The following is a 27,945-nucleotide window of genomic DNA, read 5'->3' as shown; positions in this document are numbered from 1 at the left end:
ACACTCAAACTGCACATGCTGCCACCATCGTTAGTAAGGGACGCAGTTAAAGCTGATTCTGTTTTTGTGTGTTTTGCTGTTCTTTCTTTGCGTCGTCGTGCCCAGGTGATACCGGTTAACGCTAACGGAGTTCCCATTGGAGAGATTCCATTTGTGCGATCTGGACTCCTGGGGTTTGTTGGCCCAGTAAGTAGGACTCTTTCATTAGAGCACTTCTGTGGCAACCTGAAACCATTCGTCTCTCTCACTAACCGTATAACAACCCTGCTGTTGCATCACTTGCTCTGTACAGGGCAGTCTCATCTTCGTGGTGGGGAAGATCGAAGGCCTGCTGATGGTGAGCGGGCGGAGACACAACGCCGACGACTTGGTGGCCACAGCTCTTGCAGTTGAGCCGGTCAAGACTGTGTACCGTGGCAGGTGAGGCAAAACTCTTCTTCATGGATTAAAGAAAATAATCTTAGAGCTCTTTGGTGGGTCAAGTGCAAATCTTATTTATAACTACTGACATCTAGTGGTATAGAGGAAACACAGCAGGCCCCACACTGACAACTGAAGGGATTATTGAAAGATAAAGTATTTCTACTTTCTGTATGCTTTAAACTGCTCATTTGTGTTTGATTTCCACGTCTTCTGGCTAATCTTCAGTGAGTTTGTGTATCCTCGTGTGTGTCAGGATCGCTGTGTTTTCAGTCACGGTGTTCTATGATGAGAGGGTTGTAATTGTGGCAGAGCAGAGGCCCGATGCCAGCGAGGAGGACAGCTTCCAGTGGATGAGCCGGGTGCTTCAGGTAAATTCAGCCACAGCGTTCGAATGGAAGCCTCCATTCAGTGTGTCTACAATATAATCTTCAGTCTTTGGAGTTATCGAAAAATCATTCGACATATAGAACATTACCCAGCAAAGCTAATCTCAGTGCTTGGTTTCATCTGTAGGCTATTGATAGCATCCACCAAGTGGGGCTCTACTGCTTGGCTCTGGTCCCGGCGAACACCTTACCAAAAACGCCGCTGGGTGGCATCCACATTTCTGACACAAAGCAGTTTTTCTTAGAGGGCAATCTCCACCCCTGCAATATCCTAATGTGTCCCCATACCTGTGTCACCAACCTGCCCAAGCCCCGCCAGAAGCAGCCAGGTAGGTCTGTCTGACACAAACTTCTGTTCAACATGACTGAAAATGATCCCCATCAATTTCTTACAAGATTATGCCAAACGAAGCCTCGGTGAGGAGGTTCATAATTTAAACGTATTTAGCATAAATTATTAAATGGAGTCCAGCACAGAGACTGTTTATAGATGTAGTTTGTAGGAAACCTATGGGTCTGCCGTGCAGTCATAAGGATATAGATGCAGTAATCTGCAAATGTCTTAAGTCACCCCTCATTTCTAGGTGTTTTGCTAGGAAACTGCGAAATAAGAGCAGGAACTTATTGAAATGTGCAAACATGCATGGCATCTAAATAAACAGTGATTGTACTATTCTAACAATTCAGTATTTGGTTTGACAACCTTCAGTCTTAAACAGAGTCTGAACTCTCTTAGACAAGCTTTCCTGTCATTTTTGGGGCAGGGCTAGCTCAGTAGGTAGAGTGGTGGCCCCATTATCGGAAGGTCGGGGGTTCGAATCCACTGAACAGCTACACTGAGGTACCCCTGAGCAAGGTACCGTCCCTACACACTGTTCCCCGGTGCCCAATGGCTGCCCACTGCTTCACTTAGTGAATGGGTCAAATGCAGAGAGGAATTTTCCCACAGGGATCAATAAAGTATACATTATTTTTATTATTATTATTATTTTTTAAGTAGTTTTCAGGAATAGTTCTCCGGGCTTCTTGAAGGACATTCAAAGCTCTTCTCTCGATGCTGCCTTTTGTTTGTTTCTGTGTCAAGATGATCTCACACAGCTTTGATAATTTTGAGGTCTGGCCTCCCTGTCTTGTTTTTGCCTCCTACTTTATTTCACTTTATCTCTTTCGGACTGTTTTGTCTTGTAGTTGGTGTCGGTCCTGCATCTGTCATGGTGGGAAACCTGGTGGCAGGAAAGAGGATTGCCCAGGCTGCAGGGAGAGACCTCGGTCTGATTGAAGATCAGGATCTGGTCCGAAAGGTACTAGAACTATGAGCACCGAACTCCGAATCTGATAACCCAAGCTTCGATCAAACTGCCGGCAGAAATGGCCATAAAATGTTCATCTTCTCATCCTCTTTGGCACTGGTTGAAATGCTCTGGTGTCTACTGCACATTAATTGGAATCTGCAATAAATGAAAATGTGAATGGATGAATGTATGCAAGAACTATATCAGAATTTTGCACTGATTCTTGCAGTGTGACCGTACCCTTTTTAACCTAACTCCTGTTTTTCACAAGAGCTAAATGCAAGTCTTTCAGAAGCTGCAGGCACCCTGTGCATGTAATTAACAGCATTGCTCAGCAAAGTGTGTTAAAATAGGAAACACTGAAACATTTCAGCTGCCACTGTAACAATGGCTCTACCTCAGCCAGAGCTCAGTTTTATAGAAAAATCTGGACTCTTCTTTCTCTCTTCTCTCGTCACTCTCTGGATGTAGCTCTGTATGTGGCCCACCGTAATGGTAAGAATCACGACCCTCTCTGGCATGTTCCCCACCCTCGTTTATTCTGGTCATGCTCGAATCTGTATTGTATTGTGGTTTTAGTTTGTGTGCTTTCGTTCAGTTCTGACGTAAGCAAGAATTTGCATGGGTTTTTAACTTTTTGGTATTTCAGAAAATAAGCACCTTCCATGAATGTCACCCTTTATTTTTATTGCTGATGTACCTTTCACATCCTAAGTTAGGGTTCATTACTATAAGAGCTATATTGGCTTAGTGTGCTATTAATTCTTGTTCAGATCATTTATACCAGACAGCTCTCAGACAGCACACTCAGTGTAAGCATCGCTTTGTTTATTTTAAATTTAGACCCTAATAAATTCTTTTTTTCAACACCACCCTTCCTGTATTTACCCCCAGTGGCTGGGTTTGTAATATTTTATACACTTAAACAAAAAAACCCTCAGTTTACAGTGTGTAATTATGTTTCTTATTTAATAACAGCATCAGTATTTGACAGAGGCGCTACAGTGGAGGGCACAGACAGACCCAGACCACGTTCTCTACATTCTTCTTAACGCCAAGGTACCAAACTGATCTGTCCATACACTGCAAAATGCCGTACATCATCTATGTGATTGACAAAAACAATACATAGTAACCTTACTGTCACCTGTCCTTCAGGGTGTGACAGTGGGGACAGCGACCTGTGTCCAGCTTCATAAGCGAGCTGAGAAGATAGCTGCAGCGCTCACTGAGAAAGGCAGCATCAACACAGGAGAGAATGTAGTGCTGCTCTATCCTCCTGGTGGGTTCTACCTCCGGCTCCATGTCTAAGCGTTCCTTCCGTCATCATTGTTATGAAATGATTTTCCTCTGTTTGTTTTCCCTCAGGGATCGATTTGATTGCTGCTTTTTACGGCTGTCTCTATGCTGGATGTGTTCCTGTAAACGTCAGGCCTCCGCACCCTCAGAACCTGGCAGCCACGCTGCCTACTGTCCGCATGATCATTGACGTAAGTGCATGTGGTTACATGCATTTATGCCTGTCCTTTCATTTAATCCTAAGCAGGATCTCATTCGTGTAGATATTAGGACTAAAAAAAACACGTCCATACACTGGATTACTTCTACTTATGCTTTCACCAAAAATAACTCTGCAACTACTTGGCGCCTCTCTGCGCTTCATTAGATTTTAACAGATCTTTATGGCATCCAGTTTCCTGAAATAATTTCCATTTACAAGCTACATTGATTCCGAGAGCAAATTATGCTCATGAAGTGGGTCCAGTTACAGTGTCCATCGTAGTTTCCACTTTTTAACTGTAATCGACCCGCTGATGGAATGTGCTGCTCACAATTTTACAACAAAAATGATTCTGACTGTTGTGTTGTTCACGCTCCCATTCAAATGTGTTTTGTTACCAGGTCAGTAAAGCTGCGTGCATCCTTACGACACAAAACCTCATGAGGACTCTGCGCTCCAAAGAGGCAGCTGCCTCTGTTAATGTTAAAACCTGGCCAACAATCATTGACACAGGTAGTAAATACTCTTAGTATGTTAATCAAGCCTGAACATATCTGAGTACTGCATGATGCTCTGGTTACAAGCCATGGGCTAAATCAGGCCCCCCCTTGTGGTGCCAGTTGGTATGATTGAGACGTTCCAGCTATTTTTAATGTTTTATAAACACCGTCAAGTATTTGCAACTCAGATGTAAGTATGCAGTTAGTATTCAGTTATTAATCCTTGTATCAAAGAATTATGAATAATAAGTCAGTAATGTGAAAGTCAGGCATTCTAAAGAAAGATGATTCACTGTCCTCACAGTTCATTCATTTTGGTAAATATTCTGGTAAATATAAAAGTTTGTTTATTATAAACTATCGTATTTACCAGAAGGTTGATCAAAATTAATCAAAAATTAAAGGTTAATGACTCTTTGTTTTTATTAGTAGCTTCATAGTATGGTGGTTTACACATTTGCCTAACAAGGAAAAGATCCATTACTTGGTCTCCGGAGGTTACACAAATCCTTTTTGGGGTTGTGTCCACTGTAAAGGCATCCGATGCAAAAGCAAACGTGTGTAGCTGCCCACTGCAGTGCCCCATTGTGACTGAGGGAGCTGCTTTTATAACAGTTTGCTGTCATTTTGCTATGCTATAGTTTTCAATGGTCCATCAACGTGATTTTTAAATAAATCAGCCGTGAAAGCTGTAAATAAGCAAACACGCCGAAAAGAAAATGAGAAAATAAAACACTTTTTTCCCCTGTTCAGTTTTAACATATGACAAAACTTTAAATCCTGCAGTTTCTTGTTATTTACATACACACTCCAAATTAAGTACACGTTGTTCACAGCGCTTGACTTTCTCATGTGTCAGATTCAAAGCAGGAACATGGTTCATTAGTTGTGGGTCGCAGTCGAGGCAGCGTAGATGAAGTTGGCGTCGGTTATTGTGGACTGTTTGAATCTGTAACACTGAGACACTAAAACAGGAAGCTGGACATTTCACTGCTTTCTACAATTGTTATCCAAGTTGCTCAGTGGGTAGATTTGTGAATAGACACCTGTTTGGTGAACTTTGAGTTAGTTGTTGCTTGCTGGATCCTATTCTATATCATTGCTCAATATTATCTTAAGTTTACTTTGTGCACAGCGCTGTAAAACCCGCATTATTGGTGTTTGCAGATGACCTTCCTCGCCGCCGGCCTCCACAGATCTATAAGCCGCCCACAGCAGAGATGATAGCTTATCTGGATTTCAGCGTGTCCACAACAGGCATGCTCACTGGAGTCAAGGTGAGACACGTGACTTTTTATATGACTCCTCTACTGACTGGGGCTTTTACAGGATGGATTTTGCCACATGAAAAAGACTGTAAAAACACTGAGTTCTGTCACGGCGCTATTTTAAACCAAATATTGGCATCAATTCTGTGGTCGTTTTTTAATTTCGTGTTGGCTGTATCTTAAACTTGTTAATGACTGTCTGGTACACTGTCTCATACATTACAGCAGTAGTAGAGTAGTATTAAAACACCAGCAGGAATCAGCAGGGTGTCGTTTTTCTTGTTGTAATCCAGTACAGTCACAGATGCACATACCTGGAGCATGTCTTCATTTTTAAAAAGTGAAAGCGTGTAAGGAACAGTTTCTGGTTATATATGAGTGGCAGATATCTATGGAAGACTTTACTTTGTTTTATAAAACATACACAAAATTAATTCTTTATCTTTTCTTGTCTTTTGTCAGATCTCTCATGCAGCAGTCAGCGCACTTTGCCGCTCTATAAAGCTTCAGTGTGAGCTGTACTCCTCTCGCCAAATAGCCATCTGTCTGGATCCTTATTGTGGTCTGGGCTTCGTCTTGTGGTGCCTCGCCAGGTACGGTAAAACGTCAGCTACAATATTTCATGGTTATTTACAAAGGTATCACTTTCCCCACTTTTTCACCTACATGTTTTGTCTCACAGTGTCTACTCAGGTCACCAGTCAATCCTGATTCCTCCGTTCGAGCTGGAGACCAGCTTGTCTCTGTGGCTAAGCACGCTCAGTCAGTACCGTATCAGAGACACCTTCTGCTCCTACTCTGTCATGGAGCTCTGCACTAAGGGATTGGGTACTCAGACAGATTTACTCAAGGTTAGGACTCGACATGCAGGAAGAGAAACAATACAGCTATTTTTAAAATAAAACATCATGGGTTTGATCATTTGCATGTTTGTTTAAGGCCCGTGGTGTGAACCTGTCGTGTGTGCGGAGCTGTGTGGTGATAGCAGAGGAACGCCCTCGTCTTGCCCTCACACACTCCTTCTCCAAACTGTTTAAGGATGTCGGGCTGTCGTCCAGAGCTGTCAGCACTGCTTTTGGTTCCAGAGTTAACCTGGCCATCTGCCTGCAGGTACACCAACCAGCAGGACGTCGCTGTTGATCATAGATCAAATGAGAAAGAAGTGGGACCTCTTTAAACCTGTTCTTTTATATATGTGTGTGTTTCAGGGCACCACTGGTCCTGATCCCTGTACGGTGTATGTGGACATGAAGTCCCTGCGCCATGACAGGTGAGAACAGTCAAGTTAGTTAAAGTAAACTTGCTAGTATTTAGTAAAAGCTTACTTTACACTTTTTTTCTAGCTAAATGGGATTTATTGGACGCGATCAATATAAAAAATAATATCACGTCTGGGGGGTTTTCTGAAAAAACAATAAAAACAATAACACAGTGAGGTTCTGGCTAAAACCTCACTGGCATCAGAAACTTCTCTGTGCAGGAAAATCCCTGACATGGTCCAATTCGCAAAGATTAATTAGAACTTTGAATATTTATAAATGCGCTGCCTGTGTTTTTGGCAGAGTGAGGCTGGTGGAGAGAGGAGCACCTCAGAGTCTTCCTCTAATGGAGTCTGGCAAGGTGAAACTCATTATGCGCTGTCCTGTGTGGGGTTTTTTCTCAATTTTTGAGAGGTTTAATGAAAAGCATGTCAGAGTTGTATTTAGTGTCTTTGTTTCTCTGTCATTTTTAGATACTGCCAGGTGTTCGGGTGATCATAGTGAATCCAGAGACCCGAGGCCCACTTGGCGATTCTCATCTAGGAGAGGTTAACCACAGCACACACGCATATCGAGACCACACCTGAAGCTAGAGAAGATTTTCTCTGAAAGTTACAGATGTTTCTTTCTCTTAGATCTGGGTAAACAGCCCTCACAGTGCCAGTGGCTACTACACCATATACGGAGAGGAAAGTCTTCAGGCTGATCACTTCAACACCAAGCTCAGCTTCGGAGACCCGCACACTTTATGGGCCAGAACTGGATACCTGGGTTTTGTGAAGAGGACCGAGCTACTGGATGCAAGCGGGGGTAAATAGACCACAACTGAGCTAAAACCTGGACTCAGAAATATTGATGGAATAGTGCTGATAAGTTTAATGTAACAAGGTTTGCAGATTTAAACCTGATAAAGCATAAACTTAAACAAACTTTATGAAACTAAAGTAACCTCGATCCTACAGTAACCAATTACAAATTTTGCTGTAATGTGACTGAATTTGTTTGGGGGGGTGTTGCTTATATTGTTTGCATTTCTGTGCTCAGATCGGCATGATGCTCTGTTTGTGGTGGGCTCACTGGATGAGACATTGGAGCTACGAGGCTTGCGCTACCATCCTATTGACATTGAAACGTCAGTGTCACGGGCTCACCGAAGTATTGCTGAGAGGTGCGAATGCATGCACACACACCGACACACACTTTAATGTTTTTAACAATGTAGGAGTAGATAATAACTGCACATAAATAACCTGAGCTTAATATATAATAATATCCTATAGTATTTATTAAAAATAAAAGGGCAGCTCGTTCTCTTTCTTTTGGCAGGACTTTAGATATATAACAAATTTTGGGGTTAACTTGAGAAAAAAGGCAGTTGGAAAGGTCAAATGTATCATAATACTACAGTGGGGCAAAAAAGTATTTAGTCAGCCACCGATTGTGCAAGTTCCCCCACTTAAAATGATGACAGAGGTCAGTAATTTGCACCAGAGGTACACTTCAACCGTGAGAGACAGAATGTGGAAAAAAAAATCCATGAATTCACATGGTAGGATTTGTAAAGAATTTATTCGTAAATTAGGGTGGAAAATAAGTATTTGGTCACCTCAAACAAGGAAAATCTCTGGCTCTCACAGACCTGTAACGTCTTCTGTAAGAAGCTTTTCTGTCCCCCACTCATTACCTGTATGAATGGCACCTGTTTGAACTCATCATCTGTATAAAAGACACCTGTCCACAGCCTCAAACAGTCAGACTCCAAACTCCGCCATGGCCAAGACCAAAGAGCTTTCGAAGGACACCAGGAAAAGTATTGTAGACCTGCACCAGACTGGGAAGAGTGAATCTACAATAGGCAAGCAGCTTGGTGTGAAAAAATCAACTGTGGGAGCAATCATCAGAAAATGGAAGACATACAAGACCACTGATAATCTCCCTCGATCTGGGGCTCCACGCAAGATCTCATCCCGTGGGGTCAAAATGATCATGAGAACGGTGAGCAAAGATCCCAGAACCACACGGGGGGACCTGGTGAATGACCTGCAGAGAGCTGGGACCAAAGTAACAAAGGTCACCATCAGTAACACACTACAACGCCAGGGAATCAAATCCTGCAGTGCCAGACGTGTTCCACTGCTGAAGCCAGTGCATGTCCAGGCCCGTCTGAAGTTTGCCAGAGAGCACATGGATGATACAGCAGAGGATTGGGAGAATGTCATGTGGTCAGATGAAACCAAAGTAGAACTTTTTGGTATAAACTCAACTCGTCGTGTTTGGAGGAAGAAGAATACTGAGTTGCATCCCAAGAACACCATACCTACTGTGAAGCATGGGGGTGGAAACATCATGCTATGGGGCTGTTTTTCTGCCAAGGGGACAGGACGACTGATCCGTGTTAAGGACAGAATGAATGGGGCCATGTATCGTGAGATTTTGAGCCAAAACCTCCTTCCATCAGTGAGAACTTTGAAGATGAAACGAGGCTGGGTCTTCCAACATGACAATGATCCAAAACACACCGCCCGGGCAACAAAGGAGTGGCTCCGTAAGAAGCATTTGAAAGTCCTGGAGTGGCCTAGCCAGTCTCCAGACCTCAACCCCATAGAAAATCTGTGGCGGGAGTTGAAAGTCCGTGTTGCTCGGCGACAGCCCCAAAACATCACTGCTCTCGAGAAGATCTGCATGGAGGAATGGGCCAAAATACCAGCTACTGTGTGTGCAAACCTGGTAAAGACCTATAGTAAACGTTTGACCTCTGTTATTGCCAACAAAGGTTATGTTACAAAGTATTGAGTTGTATTTTTGTTATTGACCAAATACTTATTTTCCACCCTGATTTACGAATAAATTCTTTACAAATCCTACCATGTGAATTCATGGATTTTTCTTTCACATTCTGCCTCTCACAGTTGAAGTGTACCTCTGGTGCAAATTACTGACCTCTGTCATCATTTTAGGTGGGGGAACTTGCACAATCGGTGGCTGACTAAATACTTTTTTGCCCCACTGTATATTGTGATATTTAAAAACCCCATGTAACAGTATCATTTCTGAAACGTTGTCAACACAATTAAAGGCAGTACAATTACAAACATAGTTTTAAGGATAAAAGACATGTTATGAACATGTTCCTATATGCTGTTAATGCAAACAAAGTCAATATAGCATTAATATCATTTTGACCTACAGAGGAATCGATGGACTTTGAAGGATAAGTCAGAGGTCACGTATGAAGTCATATTTGAAGTGTTTAAACAGTACTTTCTGTATCTTGACAAAACATACCACACCTCTGAGATTCCTGTCAATTCTCGGCCAACAAATCATTAACTTGACCTTGAACAACTTCATGGATTTAAGCCAGATTTTAATGGATCATTAACATGACCCTACAAAGTTTTATCAGAATTCATTCAAAATGTTTCCAGCTATTGTGTTTACAGACAGAAAGACACACAGAAACGCTGCCAAAAACATAACCTCCTTGGCGTGAGTAAAAAGCCTGGCTGGTACTAATAAGGATAGAAATATAAACCTTGCAGATAATCATTGAAAATATTATGTCTACATTCATTTAGAAATCAGCTGTTTTTGTTGTTGTTTATGGGAGAAAGAAATACAAGAAGTGATGAACTAATTTCAAAGGAGGAGCAACTGAGAAAATAACCTTGAAAACATGAAGGTAAAAGCAGTAAAATTGAGCCTTTGTGTATAAATTTTGGAACCCCACTGCCTTAATAAAAGATTACATTTTAGGCTGTCATCACAACGTAATATCCGATTAGTTGTTTTTATTATTCCTCATCGTGACACTGCTGTTAAGTGCCTCGTCCTTGTGCCTCACAGTGCTGTGTTTACGTGGACCAACCTGCTGGTGGTGGTGTCGGAGCTGTGTGGTTCAGAGCAGGATGCGTTGGACCTGGTGCCTCTGATAACCAACGTGGTGCTGGAGGAGCACCACCTCATTGTGGGTGTGGTGGTCATCGTTGACCCCGGTGTCATTCCGATCAACTCCAGGGGAGAAAAGCAACGCATGCACCTTCGTGACTCTTTCCTCGCTGACCAGCTGGATCCTATCTATGTTGCTTACAACATGTGAGCACTTGTGGTGGTGTTCTGGGATTTAAAAAAAATAATAATAATTTTTTAGCCATTATCCCGCCATCTGGCTACTGGCTTGGTTGAGGTGTAAGGCAAAAGCATGAACCACATATACTGACACCTAGCCCTGTGTGACACCAGCATATCTTGGCCACATGCATGTCTGTGATTGGATCTGTGATGCTTGGAGTTGTTCACTGTGTTTTTGTTTTTTTTGTTTTTTTTCAATATATAGAATTTTGGGGAAGAGGTAACATGTGCATGTCGCACATTGGAAGCAAAAAAAGAAAAAGTCCCTGCTGCTCCTATTCTTTTCTTTTTTTGTTCTGCAGAAGGGACGGAACAACACATACAACAGGCCGTTACCACAAAAACCTTCCCTTTTGTGTCTACGCACCGCAACTGCACTTCAATCTGCAACTTGAAATATTTTTACATTTCAGACGCACACAAACGCATCTGCTGAGCCCTCGTCATTTATCACTAATACAGATGAATAAGAGGGCAAACTGTGAAAATAACAGCAAGTCTGTGGACATTACTTAAAATGCTTTTTTTTCCCTTAATAATGAAGCCAAATAGATTTTCCTGCCCTAATATATTTCTTGCCTTATAAAACTTTCAAACAGCCATACATTCCTAACTTAATTTTTAAGACTTTACCCTGAACGGCTGTTGATTCTCCTTTGGGTCTGAATAGTAGTTGAAATCCTGGTAGATATCCAAAGGGATCAAAGCAAAAGATGAAAGAGGCCGTATTCTGTACTGTACTTACAAGGGCCTCCTTTTATTTTAGATACTGTACGTAACTGTATAGATATTTTTAATTGTAAAAATGTATAGATGCTTACTCAGCTCTCTCGGTTGATGGTTTGTAGATAAAGAACCCAACAGGGAGATTACAACAGTAGCAGAAAGAAGATTGTAAATACAGTTTAACAGTTTCGAAGTGGTACACTAGCTATGTAATGGAGGATAAAGGTAAATAACTTTAAAGCATTATTAGTCAGGATGAATTTAACATTGCACTTTCACAAAAAAAATCTCTATTTTATTATAACAATGAGGCATTATAAATGGTTCAGGAGCATGTGTGTGATGAATCTTGGCTGAGGACTTTTGAGGTGTCAGTGGGAGGACTATTGCTGGTAATGCCAGGAAACTTTCTATCAGCCGCTGCGGGGGGGGGAGTGTCTACGGAGAAGGCTAAAAACAATATTATGACTGTTTTCAGGCTACCAGGTTATTTTGTAAGAAAAAGCAGGCCCCACAAGTGTTCATATATAATCCATTACCATCATACTTGCAAAAGAGCCATGCCCCTCTAAGTTTACTTTACACAATAGAGCAAGTATGTAAAAGTTCAGCCCGTTTCTCCCCTCACCGCTAGAAGGTTCATTCAAGCTGTGTTTTGTCTTTGTGCAACTTTGTAAATAGTTAACTCTGAATGGCAAAAGCAATGCTGTTAGTACCATCATTACGTATCTGGATTATTTTCTGTGTTCAGTCACTGGATTTTTAGAAGCACTTGTGAATCCATCTGCAGAGCTTAGCCAGATTTAAAACATCTTTGGTTGATAATGAAAGGTAATGCAGAAAAATGGGTAAAAAAAATAAATAAAAAGCAGCTAGATATATTTGCAAACTGTAGTTGGATTCCTGCGCACTCGTGCTTCTCCTTGTGCTCCTCAGAGAAGTAAAAGTTTGTTTGTTTTGGATCATACTGTTTCAGTGATGAACCTTGAATATCAACATGTATATAGTAATTGTTTTTTTGGGGGGTTTTTTGTTCTGTTTGGACTTTTGCTGTAGTTTTATTATAACATTCAGTCATGCCAAACATTTTAGAAACAACTTTAACATAACTGGGAATGATAATCATTTAATGACTGCACTTTGCACTGGTGGTACTTAACAGCAGGTTTCTAATGTGTGAACTTTATCCCCGTTCAATGTTACATTAAGTATGTAATGTAATTTTACAGCTTGATACTTGTTTTTGCCTAGTTTCAAATCCCCCCCCCCCACACACATATATATATATATTAAAAAAACGAATAGCTCTTCATCTTAGCTTTAACACTGCATCCTACAGTTGCAGCAGAATGTTTGCATGACTCAGCCAAGCACAAGAAGGAATTGTCTTGAGGCACATCTTGTCTTGAGGCACAAATGTGGGGGAGGGAGGGGATTTAAATATGTTTGAAACTGTATATTCAGGGAACAAAACTCCTAGGACAGGGATGGACCAGCTGGTCCCGTGGTGCAATCTGTGAAGAGTACCCATAAAATGTAGACATTTGTCAAAATGAGGCGTCACAAACCTAATAAGCATACAGAGGGGTAACTGACAACCAGTGTCCATCTACCATCAACCTGCTTCACTGGGAAGTCTACAAGGGCTTCTTCTGGTTTCCACTCTTTTTTTCTCCGTCAGAGTTCTTACACACTATGCAATCCCGACGACGGTGTAATTTCTTTTCAAAGCTTGCACAGTCTGGTGAAATAAACATGATGCTTATACATTTTGTAATTACTAAGAACGGAGGACTGAACAAATTTAATCAGTAGTGTACTTAAGACTGTATTCATCTCTTGAGTTGTTCTGTCAATGTTTTGTGTATGCACACTTTAGTATGTTGTATTTTAATTATTTGGTGAAATCTAAACTTGCTCCAAGAAGGTGTGATCCACTGATTAATCTTTATTGCTACAGAGGTGTTTCAACTTGTATAGTTAAAAAAAATAATACTAAGGTGGTACACTTTCCCATTTTCTCACTTATTTTCTATTTTGGTTTGTTGTACTTTGTTTTATACTTTATGTATAAGTAATGCAGAATAAAAAGAACCATTTAATCATTTCAAGTGTCTGGATATTCTTGAGCTTACTAATGAATACTGTTATTACTCTAAATATCTTACACTCTTTGAATTATTGTACACACTGCATCCCCACAGACTGTGGTCAAAAAGGGATGGACATGATCAGTGACTCGCGTAGGCTGTGGTGTTTAAACGATGCTCAGCTGGGGCCCCAAATGTTCCAAGAAAAGATCCCCCACATCATTACTGCACCACCACCAGCTGGAACTGTTGATATAACAGGATGGATTTATGTTTCCAGCCAGATTTTGACCCTGCCATCCGAATGTTGAAATCGAAACTTAGCAGACCAGGAAACCTTTTTCCAATTTTAGTGAGCCCATGTGAATTTTAGCCTTGACAAACCTGGCACCCGATGAGGTCTTCTGCTGCTGTAGCCCATCTACTTCAAAGGTAGATGTCTTGCATTTCTGCATAGTTTGGTTGTAACAAGTTGTTATTTGAATTATCGTCTTTTCCTATCGGGAGAAGCAATTTGGCCTCTGGCATCAAAAGCACATTTTCACATAGAGACCTGCTGCTCACTGGATATTTTCTCTTTCTCCAATCATTTTCAGTAAACTCTATTGATGCCTGTGTGGGGAAAATCCCAATACATCAGTAGTTACTGAAACTCTCAGATCACTCTGGCACCAGCAAGGATACCATGTTCAAAGTTACATTAAATCCCCCTTCTTAGGGGACAACTGCTCTTGCAAGTTGTCTTGACCATTTCCACATGCCTAAATACATTGACGCGCTACCATGGGAATGGGTGATTTTTTAAATTTTTATTTTTGTTAAGGAGCTGCTGAATGGGAGCACATAACAAAGTGTAAGTTAAGTGTAAGTGCTTCATTTACAGTAACTTCTACCTACTCCACACTATATGCAGTAGAAGTCTTGATTCTCTCTGAAAGGATGTGAAAACAACTCAACACCTTTTTTCTGTGAAAAATTACATAAGTCACTCACTTAGACACACTGTAGGTTTACAGAGCTGCAGTCTTATCTTTTCTGCACTGCCATATTTTCAGCAGGCACACCTGCACACAGACATTTAGTGAGTGTATTTCTATAGGATACATCTTTTGAACCTATTACAGAATAACCTGGGTCATATTCTCAAGTAACAGGCTCTGCAGTTCTACCAATAATTTTGCACATGTTTTGTAAGGTCACAATGACCTTGACCATAATCACCATAACTAGTTCATGCCTGTGTCAGTTTGTGTCAAATCTGAAAAAAATTGCCTCATGGAGTTTGAGATTTACATTTGCACAGCTGTCACTGACTCCGAGCTGAAAACATATCAGTCTTTTAAAAGATATGCAACAAGCATGAACATAACTTTTAGCAAATGGGTCAAACCATTGATGCGACTTCAGAGGGGATTTTTTTTTACTGGTACTGAGATTTTTTTCACCCCTAACCCCCTCCCTGAACCTGGTTCAGCCTGAGGTTTATTCCTGTTAAAAAGGAGTTCTTTCTTCCCACTTTGGCCAAGCGGGTTGTTTGATTGCTGGATTTTTCTCCATTTTCTGTAGGGTCTACACTTTACAATATAAAGCACCTTGAGGTGACTGTTGTTGTGATTTGGCATTATATAAATTAAATTCATGTGAACTAAATTAAATTACATGCGTACATAAAAGTGGCAAGTGTCTAAGAAGCGTTAACAACAAAACATACTACATTATACATGATCTAAAAAATATGTAATATTTTTGTCAAATTTAAATGTTAAAAAAAAAAAAGGCCTGTATTTATATAGCGCTTTACTAGTCCCTAAGGACCCCAAAGCGCTTTACATATCCAGTCATCCACCCATTCACACACACATTGGTGATGGCAAGCTACATTGTAGTCACAGCCACCCTGGGGCGCACTGACAGAGGCAAGGCTGCCGGACACTGGCGCCACCGGGCCCTCTGACCACCACCAGTAGGCAACGGGTGAAGTGTCTTGCCCAAGGACACAACGACCGAGACTGTCCAAGCCGGGGCTCGAACCGGCAACTTTCCGATTATAAGGCGAACTCCCAACTCTTGAGCCACGATCGCCCCAATCGATTACTAAATCACATAGATATAGTAAAAAAATTACAACTTCTATTTAAAACATAATTAAAAAACAAAAATAACTAAGAAGACACTAGCATCATCAAATCAGGACAGAATCATAAAAAGAAAAATCAAATTAGATATCAAACTCAAAAGGACAGAAGGACGACATTAAAAAGTTGCAAACATTTAGTCTTGAATGCTCTGCACAAAGTCATATACATATATATATATATATATATATATATATATATATATATATATATATATATATATATGTGTGTGTGTGTGTGTGTGTGTGTGTGTGTGTGTGTGTAATATCATAGATAGTTGAGTTTGTTGTCTCATTAAAAGCAAGAAAAAAAATTGGCCTTTTGTGTGCAAATTTTGATTTGAGAATGCGTAGAACGTGGCAAGAACCTGCACTACATGAATAATATAAAATGCATAATCAGCAACAACTAGAGAAGAATCAGAGAAAATGTTGTCAACTATATTAACCATTAACATGAAGACAAAAACAAATGAGAAGATGTGTCAGGAGGCTGTCCACAGATAGAGCATTTCACACCTGTCATTCTTTGATCCGTTTAAATGAACCTTCTTCAAGTCAACATCTCAGAAAATGTTGCAGCTCGAATAGTCAGAATTGTCTTTATTCCCTGAAAACATAATGAAGTAAACTTTTCATTTCTCTGTGTTTACTAGTTGTTCAAACTCTTCTCACCAATCACAAAGCCTAAAGAAACTGTTACGTAATGCGTCTTTGCTTTAGCAGCACCGCCCATTTCCTTTGGGAAAAAAGTGGTCAGCGATTTTTTTAGCTGACATCTTTATGTTTTTAGCCTTTTAGCCTTCGGTGCTAAGTACTTTTAGGATTACTTTTTTTGATCAAAGGTCTATACCCAAATCGCAGGAAGTCCACGCTGTGAGCGAGAGCAGCTTCTCTGCATTTGAAAAGGTAAATTTCAGCTGCCTGAGCGGCAATTTTGTGCTCGTGTGGCTGTCTGCTCGGCTGTGGCGGTAATGGCGGCTGCTACTTCGTCAACTCCTCGCCGTTTTACGAAAAGGGAAGGTGTAGTTAGCTTAATGGCTCCCCGTATCGCTGACGTCTGTTGACGCGGTAACTTGCGTGCCAGTGACAGAGTTGCACATATTTGCTCATTCAGACAAAAGCTTGTCCATCCTTTGAATCGGAGGAGAGAAACTTGCCTCGGATGTTGCTATGAAATCGATTTATAAGATTTAAACTGCTCAACATCCGTTTTACTGTACGTTAGCTACCGTTAACTAGCAAGTGTAACCTTAGTGATCTAGATCATTCTAGCAGTGAGGAGCTTTTATTTCACCCGAAAACGTTTGCTTGGGATGGAAGTTGCACATTGTAAAATTAGCAATAAATGAATAAAGAAAAAAAAGTTGAAACTGTTGACTGTCGGGCCTAGGCATGTTTCGTAACTCCTTTGCAACGTTAGTTGCATTTGGGCTAGCGCGACCTAACCAAAGAGGAAGTTGTTTTTTTTTTTAGTTGGCTGTAATTCATGTTTTTTAAACTGCAGAATAATTAAATAAACTGTGATTTGACCGCTCATATATTCTTCACAGTGATTGTATTAATGGTGTTAAGTAGTAGAGGAAAAGAAGCAGAGAAGGCCACAGCGGATTGGTTACAACATGTCACAGGCGTACCACCCCGCCACAGAAAGTTGTTGTTAACACTAGCGCCACTATGAAACGGTAATGACTTATTTCTTCCCAGTTACTATGGAAGAAGTACAGCAGGTCAGCAATGGCATTGAGTCACAGACTGCAACCATTCCCACTACCATCACAACCTCTCAGTTCTCACAGATAGGCCACCAGGTAACTAATAGATTCAAAATGCATTAAGAAGTATCACTGCTATACTACAGCTGCTCTCGCACTGCTGATAATACAAGGCCACTTATGAATGCCAGGCTGAAAGCGCATATCTGACCTTTTGTTACAGCTTCATGTTTAGGTTCATTCATGAAGTTTTTTGTTTTCAACTCTTGCTGTCACACACCTTAAATTTGTTTACTTAAAATGGATTAAAGAAAAATTGAAACGAAAAAACCAAATACATTCTAGGTTGTAGTGTAGTAAGTCTGCTTGGCTTAATCTTGCTTCTTATTTCATAAAGCTGTTTCAATTCATATCTGTAGTACTATTAAGGTCACAATATCTATGAACTATCCACTTAAAGTACATGGTGTCCAAATGAGGATAAATGAAGACTTACATGTGACAAAAAGCAACTATGTGGAATCATATTGTTATTAGCTTGTCGGGTTTATAAATAATAATTTTAAAGATAATTTTTCTTAAGATATCCTTTTATAGTTTGTTATTTTTAGTCATACTAATTGGATATTGCCCTTGCTACTGAATGTCTTTTAAAAAAGGGAGGGGAAAAGCTTTTGTGAACAATTAAAGACGAATTTACCCCTACTAAAACTACACCGGCGTGCCACAGGAAGCTTCGTGGCTAAATATGGCAAAAATAAAAAGTATGTTGTGTGTAAATTTGAGTGAAAATTTCCTTATATCCTTATTAATATTTCTGTTGTTCTCAAAAGTTTGGAGCACACTTGTGTGTATGTATACACACACACACACACACACTCACTGACACCAAGCTACTATGTCAAACATACAGTTTTTTGACATTTAGAACTTTTCTGTGTTTTTTTTTCCAGATGTCACTGGGTGGTTCTCCTGTAGCTGTTGTGCAGCTGCCTGGTGGTCAGTTTCAGGTTCAGGGTGTGATCCAGTCTGCACAGTCATCAGTCATTCAGTCCCCTCAGGGGCAAAATACACATGTAAGACCGGCTGCTTTTCTCAGCTCTGTATTTATTTTATTTTCAAATGGACCTTTTGCTTAAATTGTTTTTATATCATAATTGACCACCTACTTTCAAGGCCCTGGGTACAGACAGTGAAGACTCACAGGATTCATCAGACAGTGGAGCAGCAACTCAAAAAACCAGAGAAATACTGGCGAGGCGGCCTTCATATCGGTAAGGAAAACAAACAAACAAAAAGAAACTGAAAACCCAGTTCTTGTTTAATAAACAACAATTCAGGAACTGTCATTTTTTCACATTATAGAAAAATCCTGAATGACCTTTCAGCAGAGGAAGTGGCACACATTGAGGGAAAGGACAGCAGTCCCACATCCACAGGAGTTACGGGTGTTACAGTACCAACCACACCAATCTACCAGACCAGCAGCGGCCAGTACAGTAAGAGCTTTTCCCTTCGGTTATACTTGAAAGGAGAACCTACAAAATCTTTCTCGCTGACTTGCGAAATTAAGAATTGCCTTGAAATGTAAAATATATATATATGGAAAAGAGCTCTATATACATGGAGCGCTATACTGAAAGTTAGAATTTTTGTAGTACTTGAGCTACTCACAAAAAATGTAACTTTTACTTTTGCTTTACCAGCTTCTAATACTCTTTGTGTAATTTTTTTCTAGTTACCATAGCTGCAAATGGCACAATCCAGCTGGCATCTCCAGGGTCCGAAGGCATTCAGGGACTTCAGGCTGTCACCATGGCCAACTCTGGTGGAGCCCAGTCAAGCACCACCATCCTTCAGTATGCCCAGACACCCGATGGACAGCAGATACTGGTGCCTAGCAATCAGGTTGTTGTACAAGGTGAGTCAATAAAATTTGCCAGAGTTTTCAAGCAGTTTTTTCCTGATTACTTTTTTGTGAGCTTAAATGTGTTCAGCTAAATTATGCTCTCTCATAACATGTTCCGGTCAGATGACGGTGCCTTATCAAGGGGCTCTGACTACAAGAACAATGTAGGATTGGCAATCAAAAAAGTAAATCCAGTCACAAGTCTTCCTGGAGCTTACTCCAACATCCTGTAGTACATACCACGGACCAGTAGAATATGGAAAAACACACATACTACACTAAATACTTACCTACCATGCAGCATATTGTGTAGTGGCCTTGTGTCTGAAAATCTTTACATTCTTAGATTTTATCTGCTCAGTGGTATGTGTGTAGTAACTTGCCAAATACAGCTTGTAAGGTTCTTTATAAGAACCATCTTACTTCCAACAAGATGTCTTTTTATTTTTCAGTCTAATTATTGTTTATTTGAAAAACAAACCCAAACTGCTAGTTGAGTCACATAGGTTTGAAATCTTTTGAAATAAGAGGGGTAGAAAAAAGGCCAACAAACCCGAGCAGTAATAATTCAAATTTCAGGTGAACACAAGAATTCCTCGTGTGTGCCAAGTGAAGTAACATATGTCTTGTTGGACTATACCACTGTACATAGTTCTGGTCAACTGAGAAGTAATTACTGATCAAGCATCTTAACTCATGCCTGCATGCAAAACTCTTGTTTTTCCAGTTGTAATTCTTTGACTATTGTTCCACACAGGTGCAGGAGGAGAAGTGCAGACGTACCAGATCCGCACAGCACCCACATCCACTTCCTTGCCTCAGACTGTAGTTATGACGTCTCCTGTGGGACTGTCCCAGACTAAAACTGATGATCCAACAATGAAAAGAGAAATTAGGCTCGCAAAAAACAGGTAAATCCACAGTGTATTTGTGAGTAAAACAAGGTCTCATATTCCGCCTGGATGGGGAAGCTTTAACAAGTTGTATGAAAAAGCTATAAGTTTACAAAAACATCAACTGATTTGGACCCGAAAAAACAATCTATAGGTGTGAAAATGCCCCAGGTGCTTTTACTTTGTGTACATTCATTTTATGGTTATAGTTATAGTTGGGGAGGTAGGGATTGGACAAAATCCTCTATCACCGTATCAATAAGTTTATAGTGCACATTGTGAAACACTTTTTTTTTTCCTGTTTTCAGAGAGGCAGCCCGTGAATGTCGACGGAAGAAAAAGGAATATGTTAAATGCCTGGAAAACCGCGTAGCTGTTCTCGAGAACCAAAACAAGACTCTGATTGAAGAACTCAAAACATTAAAAGATCTTTATTGTGTTAAAACAGGTTAACCTGTGTGAATAATGTTCATGGATTGGGACGTAGTGTGACAGTGGTGCACCTCAGCCATTTGGACGTGATGGGGTTTCTGGGAACACTTCATTTCAGGCTGAGATTCTACAGGGTTTTGTTTTTTGTTTTGTTTTTTTACTCTGTTTGATATATAAAAAAAAAAAGTGACTTATAGCAGTGACATTTACTCGGGAAAAAAATACAAATTGGCCATTTTTCCACCTGCTGTTTTTAAAAAATGCTAATGCTATAACATTTATAGTTGTGTACATTTTTAATAATGGGAGATGTGAAATTGTGAGCTTTAATGTTGAGTCTCAGTTTCTAAATGTATCCCTTTCCTTTTTTTCTTGTTTTTTTTTTAACTTTGCTGTTGGATTTTTTTTTCTTAAACAACATCTGCAGAAATTTGACTATATAATTACTACACAGACATATTTTGTTTATTTTATGAACCAGCATTTCCCCTCATTTCCCTATACGGAGATGTTACAATTGTCATTCCTTATATTTGTGCAATGCAATATAAAAGGTAAGAGAGAAAGGAAACAAACAAAATTAAGTGTGGTTTGTTTGGGTGTTTTATGGCCGTTCCTTAGACAATCAGGGAAAAAAAGCACAGTGTCCAGGTAATATTTATTATATACATCATGGGAGGGAAGGGAAAGGAGAACAAAACAGTAAATGAAATGTTGCTGATTGTGTAAATAAATATATTTTCACTCAATTTATGTAGTGTGGCTAATGTATTGCAATAAAAATGTAAGCAGATCTGTTATAATTACAGGGATGAATGAAAATAATTTCAGGTTTTTTTCAGAATTTTAAACTTGTGTGCACTCAGATGGGCTGCCTTTCAAAATAAACCTCCAGCCTGAACTTGGACCTCAACTAGTAGTTTGAAATTCATATGTGAACTCTGGACAGGCCATTACAAGTGTTGCTTTAGGATGTATGTCACTGTATAACCTGAATGTTTTAATATAAACTCCACAGTCCACCATGCCGTCATTTAATACAATATCCCATGATGTGTGGCCTGATCATCAAACTGACATCTGGAGCATCAATGTGTCTCAAGTTAAGCTCGGAAAAACCAGCTACCTCTATATCTTTCCATGTTGCTCTGGTAATCATGCATCCATCCCCGAGAAAGCACCAGAGAGGCTCAAACACATACTGCAAAAAGTATGTCCAGGATGAAGAATCTGAGACAACATGTTCCAAAAAGTAGAAGGCGCCACCCTGAAACACAGTCAGCAAAAAAGATTACATTGTGTTCATGTGTGGTTGTGTAATGCTGGTTATACATACACTGGGGCTGACTTTCTGGCTGATACTGGTTCAAACTAGATGAAGTGTGACAAAGAAGGGGTGTGGCGATTCCAGTATAACCATTGGACTCCATTGGAGTCATACATCTATCAGATATTTTAGGATTTGCTAACAGTAAAAAATATTCTTGACAAGCATAAAGGGAAAAAGAAGTCTACTTTAAAAGTGCGGTCTTTTGCATATTTTAACTTAAAATATTTAACAGAGTTGTTCAAATGCCATGCAAGACGTGTGAGGTTCAGGTAAAATATCACCTTCAGTGGGTCAACCACAGATGATGCAAAATCTGCATAAGTAGATACTTCACAGAGAAACCAGTCTAATACTTTGTAGAATGGCTTCATTTCATTTCATCACTTGAGATGCCACTGACTATACTACATGTTGAGTACTTCTGGAAGAAGGGCTTCTAGAGCTACAGATATTTACCCAGTCTCTAGCCCTAGCTTTTCATATTGGCGGAAGTTGGGGCCAAATACTTTTTAAGCAGCCGGTGATATATTTTAACCAGATTCATTGCATAAGATGATTTCTGGGTTAAAATTACCCCAACCCGTTGTGGCAGATGGCTGTTCCTCCCTGAACCTGGTTTTGCCAGAGGTTTCCTCCTGTTAAAAGGGAGTTTTTCCTTCTCACTGTTGCCAAGTGCCTGGGGCTCATCTGATGTAAAGCATGTTGAGAGTAGGTTGTTGTTCTGATGTAACGCGATGTAAATAAGACTCAGTTAAATTGGATATGTTGTCCACTGCTCTACAAGAAGCCGGGAAATGGTGGTAATAACACACCGAGTGTGTTTAATGCCACATAATGAATTTACTAGCCGACCTCATGTAACCGACTACAATGCCATTCATGCGCGTTAGCAGCAAATAAAATAAATCCTACTGAGCCTGAAGGCAGCACCGAGACGTTACTTACTGTTCTGAGAACGCGCCGGGCCTCCTGCAGGACCTGCTGCACATTGCTGACAGAGCACAGGACTAAGGTGCAGACAACAACGTCCGCAGAGCCGTCCCGTACTCCCCGCATGTCCTCCCCGGAGACGCACATAAACTTGTCGTAAGTCAGATGCTGGTTTGCGTCCATGCTCATCCGCAGGTACTTCTCGAAGTGCGGGTTGGGGTCAGTGCAGATCACCGTGCAGCCGTGAGGGTAAAACTTGAAGTTAGCTCCGCTGCCGCACCCGATCTCCAGCAGGCGGAGGGTGCCATCGGTATCTGCAAATTTGGCCATGTTTCGGAAAAGCTCCCTCTTGACTCTGTGCATTTTGTCGTTGTATGAAAATGTCACATTGTAGGCGAGCAAGGGAAAAAGGCGTTTGTACATGCCACGCAGCCCTATGACCTGCATTGCGTGCAAGGGCAGACTCAAGGCTGAACAAAGCAGTCTGCATAATTTCATTAGACAAACCTTCATTTCTCACCGAGCTTACCTGAAACTTTGCTGTGGCACCTGAAGATGAACGACTTAAGAAGCTCAAAAGATTATAATCTTTAACACGTGACCAACGCCTCTCATTGACACCAGGAGGTGCTGGAAATGCAGTGCAGCCTACATGAGTGAAAGCAACACCAAATTCCTCCCAATCTTTGAAAGAAAACAAACTCAGTGGGATAAAGACTTTTAATTGCTGCTGTTTTGACACAGTCACCTAAATAACAGCAAAAAATATAAATTTTATCTGATTTTAATCACAAAAGGTACAAATCAATCCCCATAGCTCACAAACACTAAGACAATTTTTTTCCCGGCAAGCAATTTGGGAATGAGGAATGGAGGATGAAACACCACAATGTATTTGTCACTTTAGCTGGATTCAAAATTAGAGTTGTGTGCTGTCTATGTAAGGTTGTCTTTTTAGTGTTCATCTTTTTTGTACAACACTAATGGCTCACTCTAATAAAAAAATAGTATTAAGGTGACTGGTGGTTTCTATTACTGGTGGTCACATGATAGGAGAGGAAAAAGGCAGTTAATGCTCAGCGTATTCAGAAGCTGGTTGTGTGTGTCTGTGTGTTTTGGAAGGGGGTGGGGGGCTCCCTAAAAAGACAATCAGACTGAATTTATTTGACAGCATAGCCCGAGATGTGAGGTTTTATTATGAAGAAGAGTGGCGCTTCAATGTGTCTTAGTTTGAGATCAGAGAATCCGGCTTCCTCCACATATTTCCATGTTTCCCGGACGATCCAACATCCGTCACCGAAGTAGTACCACAAAGGCTGGAGAACGTGCTGAAAGAAGTACGTCCAAGTCGAGGTGTCACCAGCTACGTGCTCTAAGAAGAAGAAGGCTCCACCCTGCACGACAAAGATTTAACATGTAAACTATAAAGTGTGTCAATATTGGGTAATGAGTGGTAAATTAATAGTTTAACTGGCAAACACGTAGGCGCTCATTTCGTCTTAAGATCTACTACAGAACACACAAATTGATAAACAGAAAAAATACATCCCCAACAAAAAAACACAACCAACCAAAACAGTGGTGAGCTTTTGTATCTGTGGCCAGCCTACCAAAATCACTCGAAGAAAACATCAATGTCTCATCCAGGAGGACAGAAAAAAAACAAAAAACAGAACATCATCTAAAGACTGAGAAATTTGTTTACTGAAAAAGATCCCTAAGACTGTGCGGCCATCAATTCATGTCCTAAATCTCAAGGTTATTTGGATTATGCAGCAGGACGATAATCCGAAACACTAGCAAGTCCACCTCTGAATGGCTCAAAAAAAAGAAATGATGGTTTTGGCGTGGCCTAGCCAAAGTCTAGAGTGAAATAAGTTTGAGATCCTTTGACATAGCCATAAACAGCCATTCATGCTCAAAAACCCTTCAGTGTAGCTGAATTAAAACACAAGAGTTGCCTAGAATTCCTCCACAGACATGTGAAAGACTGATTCCAGTTATCACAAACACTTGATAACAGTTCTTGTTGTCAAGGGTGGAAAAACCAGTTACCAGGTTTAGGGAGTGATTACTTTTTCATATAGGGCCAGGTAGGTTTGGATAACTTTTTAACCCTTAATAAATGAAATCATCATTTAAAAACTGCATTTTGCATTTACTTGGATGACCTTTGCCCAGTATTACATTTTTGATGAATTGTTCAATGATTTCAAACATGTAAGTGTGAGAAATATGCAAAAACATAAGGATTCAGGCAGGGCAAATACTTTTTCACAGCACCGTACTTACAAGCATTAAACTTATTTTTCCTGTTCAAAAAATTATTAATACAAGCATGAAGTGAAATTTACAGCCTACATTGGACACACAATGCTTTGTAGTAATGTGAAAAATATGGCTGCCAGTATTACCCTTGTGAAATGTTTATGCAGGATTTTAACAATAAGGAGTTTTAGCCTACCATTCAAGAACTTCTAACCAGTGTTGTTTTATATGTTGTAGCATGTCTCAATGGGATGTGTACGTTTTTAACCTCCTACAAGTGCCACAAGTGCCTAAATTAACAATACTAGCAACTACCAAAATCACTGGTTTAATCTTTCTGTAATGGTTAATCCACTAGTACAAACTCTTTAATCAAAATGTTATTTTCAATGCTAAATGCAATTATTGTTCTAATCCAGGAACTCTTCAAATTTAGAATCAGAATCAGAATCAGAATACTTTATTCATCCCGAGGGAAATTAGGGGTTACAGCAGGCAGCACGCTAATGGCGCATGCGCACTCACAAAGGAACCTTCTGACCAACTTTACACAAACATCACATTGGGGAGACATGTCAGAAAGGTAGGCTGATAGGAAAAACAACGAAAATACACTACATGAGGTAAGAGGAGGAGAAAAAAAAACTGTGTTAAAATAAATAAATACATAGATAAAATGGTCAACAACATCAATTTGTTTTTTAATAAGATGCCAAAATACAGTTATTTACTGTTAAAGTAAAGAACTTTTGTAAAATACATGTAAAAGTCACTTTGCCAGTATTTAAACTGTGTGTAAATGACTTGTTGGCCTGTCAAACATATCTCTAATTAATTACTCCAAGTCATTCTCAGCCTGAAACAACATTCCTGTCATGAGATCAAAGGTGCAATCAGTTTTTGGCATTCGTTTCTTGCAAAATGCAGGAAATCGCTTTTTATGTTAAACAGAATACCTCACTGCATCTGACACATCCATGGAAATTGGGCGTCTTCCTCTTGATCAAGGAAAATTGCTTTTCACACATATCCAATAAATTAAAAATGTAATGTATAAAACAATATTCTTAAGAAATATATGCACTATAATGATCTAATAATTTAATTAATATTGCTTTAAATTAATATGGAATCCCATAAAACAGACCTAAATGCCTTAAACTGGAGACAGATTAAAAAGGTGCATGGTACAAAGTGCTATTACTGTCCATCTAGTGACTTAGTGCCTATTGGACTGATATTGGAAACTAAGAACTGATTTCAGTATTGCTGTTGGATATAACAGGTGGTCTCTAATAAATTTAAGTAATGTTTATGTTGTACAATCAAACAGAAAATGATGATAAACTTTTTAAAGCGTGAACACTGCAGTTGTTTTCTTGATGACTCTTCAACTTTTACTGATTGATGCAGAACCACAGCTGGAAGGCAGTAAAATCCACCAAGAGAAGGTGGCAGTACCCGCTTATCACGATCACGTGTCCTAAAGCTCACAATTGTTAAAGCGATAGAGAACACTTCGACAATTATAACTTTCATGAAAATATATTGACTCTAGACAACGACAGACTCTTAGGATACGAAGCGTCTTCTTCTCCCCCAAGAGAAGCAGCACAAATAATAACATAAACAGCATGGCTGCCAATCAGTGTTTAATATGGACTCGATTCAGTCTGAAGTAATTGCTGCAAAGCCCACTCACTGGTCGCAGTATGCGGTGTGCCTCTCGCAGGGTTTGGCTCACGTCGTCCACAGAGCAGAGCACCAGGGTACAGACTACAACATCTATCGAGTCGTCCTCCACTGCCCTCAGGTCCTCCCCCGACGCCACCACAAATCTCTCATATCTCAGGTGATCGTTCTTGGCCATAGTTTCTGTCAGATATTTCTCAAAGTGCGGGTTGGGGTCGGTACAGATCAATCTGCTACCAGGCGGATAAAACTCAAAATTTGCACCTGTGCCGCAGCCAATCTCCAAAATTGTGAGCTGCCCGCCAGCCTTCTTGAACTCTGGCAAAACGCAAAACAAATCCTTCTTTTTATCGTGCATCTTCTTATTGTACGATTTCGCCATCCGATTTATACAAATTGGGAAAATACGCTTGTATATTCCGTACAGGCCTACGGCGTGAATCAGGTGAAGCGGAATGCATAATATATTTACTATAGAGCTCAGAAATCTCATTACAGAAGTCATTTTTGTGGAGCACGACTGTCGTGCAGCTAAGCCGCGTAAACAGCAGCGAATGATCGCGAGATAGGAGGTCAGACGGGAAGTGTGTCACGCTTTTCTAAATAAAAGTCTACATAAAAAAACCCATCAGGTTACAAACAGTAGCTGCAAGCATGCAGGAAACAGTCATCAGAACCCAACCCTAATACTGATATGAATCTAAGGCGGGCACTAATAAAATTATGATAAATATATATATCTGTAGGTGGCGGTAGTGCTGAAGTTAACCTGCTCATATTTCAATATTACTGCATATCAGTACAGTGTAATTCACTGGTAACAGGCCAGTCTCAGACAATATATCAGACTACTGATATATCAGTGAAACTTTAATGGACATGGGCATATCCATTATGGTGGAATCATGTTTTTGACCACCCATCCTTTACCATGTTTTTATAAGATCATTTTTTTCCTTCTCAAAAATTGTCGAGTCATGTCAAAAAAAAGAAAGAAAAAGAGTTTATCCCCTTTTCAATAGTCTGTAAAGGTTCTCGCTCATCCAGGTCATTGCAGTCTTTCACC

General features: G+C 40.2%; 4 protein-coding genes across 9 annotated transcripts in view; 2 read left to right on the top strand and 2 right to left on the bottom strand.

The window, feature by feature from the left end:
• The window catches only part of dip2bb (DIP2 acetate--CoA ligase B (putative)b), a 52,569-nt gene extending 38,976 nt beyond the window's left edge, over window positions 1–13,593 (top strand). For 3 of the 5 annotated variants that reach the window (XM_086292205.1, XM_086292204.1, XM_086292203.1), the window contains 20 exons: window positions 106–186; window positions 293–420; window positions 677–791; window positions 937–1,138; window positions 1,998–2,110; window positions 2,573–2,596; window positions 3,080–3,160; window positions 3,260–3,383; window positions 3,470–3,591; window positions 4,004–4,115; window positions 5,270–5,379; window positions 5,833–5,963; window positions 6,053–6,221; window positions 6,310–6,480; window positions 6,579–6,640; window positions 6,933–6,990; window positions 7,103–7,177; window positions 7,265–7,439; window positions 7,674–7,797; window positions 10,476–13,593. In XM_086292205.1, coding sequence (XP_086148331.1) covers window positions 106–186; window positions 293–420; window positions 677–791; window positions 937–1,138; window positions 1,998–2,110; window positions 2,573–2,596; window positions 3,080–3,160; window positions 3,260–3,383; window positions 3,470–3,591; window positions 4,004–4,115; window positions 5,270–5,379; window positions 5,833–5,963; window positions 6,053–6,221; window positions 6,310–6,480; window positions 6,579–6,640; window positions 6,933–6,990; window positions 7,103–7,177; window positions 7,265–7,439; window positions 7,674–7,797; window positions 10,476–10,728 — 2,430 coding nt within the window. In that variant the 3' untranslated portion in view covers window positions 10,729–13,593. The remainder of the gene's footprint in view (window positions 1–105; window positions 187–292; window positions 421–676; window positions 792–936; window positions 1,139–1,997; window positions 2,111–2,572; window positions 2,597–3,079; window positions 3,161–3,259; window positions 3,384–3,469; window positions 3,592–4,003; window positions 4,116–5,269; window positions 5,380–5,832; window positions 5,964–6,052; window positions 6,222–6,309; window positions 6,481–6,578; window positions 6,641–6,932; window positions 6,991–7,102; window positions 7,178–7,264; window positions 7,440–7,673; window positions 7,798–10,475) is intronic. The other 2 variants (XM_086292207.1, XM_086292206.1) reach the window with 1 other exon arrangement.
• A 2,826-nt stretch (window positions 13,594–16,419) lies between these two features.
• atf1 (activating transcription factor 1) lies at window positions 16,420–21,573 on the top strand. Of its 2 annotated transcripts, XM_086292199.1 has the most exons (8): window positions 16,420–16,619; window positions 17,418–17,521; window positions 18,379–18,501; window positions 18,602–18,699; window positions 18,791–18,924; window positions 19,164–19,346; window positions 20,092–20,245; window positions 20,536–21,573. In XM_086292199.1, the coding sequence occupies exons 2-8, from the start codon at window positions 17,423–17,425 to the stop codon at window positions 20,678–20,680; spliced, it is 936 nt and encodes a 311-aa protein (XP_086148325.1). In that variant the 5' UTR covers window positions 16,420–16,619; window positions 17,418–17,422; the 3' UTR covers window positions 20,681–21,573. The 2 variants fall into 2 exon arrangements, with proteins under 2 accessions (XP_086148325.1, XP_086148326.1); XM_086292200.1 differs by lacking the exon at window positions 17,418–17,521 and having other exon boundaries at window positions 16,584–16,619; window positions 20,536–21,571.
• Window positions 21,019–23,570, bottom strand: LOC147330547 (thiol S-methyltransferase TMT1A-like). Its single transcript, XM_086292201.1, has 2 exons — window positions 22,935–23,570; window positions 21,019–21,926 (listed from the first exon to the last, which is right to left on the bottom strand). The coding sequence occupies exons 1-2, from the start codon at window positions 23,430–23,432 to the stop codon at window positions 21,690–21,692; spliced, it is 735 nt and encodes a 244-aa protein (XP_086148327.1). The 5' UTR covers window positions 23,433–23,570; the 3' UTR covers window positions 21,019–21,689.
• A 55-nt stretch (window positions 23,571–23,625) lies between these two features.
• Window positions 23,626–27,450, bottom strand: tmt1a.1 (thiol methyltransferase 1A, tandem duplicate 1). The gene is made up of 2 exons (XM_086292202.1): window positions 26,890–27,450; window positions 23,626–24,313 (listed from the first exon to the last, which is right to left on the bottom strand). Exons 1-2 carry the CDS (start codon window positions 27,382–27,384, stop codon window positions 24,080–24,082), a joined length of 729 nt encoding a protein of 242 aa, XP_086148328.1. The 5' UTR covers window positions 27,385–27,450; the 3' UTR covers window positions 23,626–24,079.
• Between the last annotated feature and the right edge of the window lie 495 nt (window positions 27,451–27,945).

This window comes from Aulonocara sp. 'chitande type north' Nkhata Bay, linkage group LG5, assembly GCF_057382095.1.
Source record: "Aulonocara sp. 'chitande type north' Nkhata Bay isolate Kocher_YH1m ecotype deep benthic linkage group LG5, A_spYH_male_GT1.1, whole genome shotgun sequence".
Classification (NCBI taxonomy): Eukaryota; Metazoa; Chordata; class Actinopteri; order Cichliformes; family Cichlidae; genus Aulonocara; species Aulonocara sp. 'chitande type north' Nkhata Bay.
The sequence above is the reverse complement of the archived record's forward strand: the minus strand, read 5'-3'. Positions and strand labels throughout refer to the sequence as shown.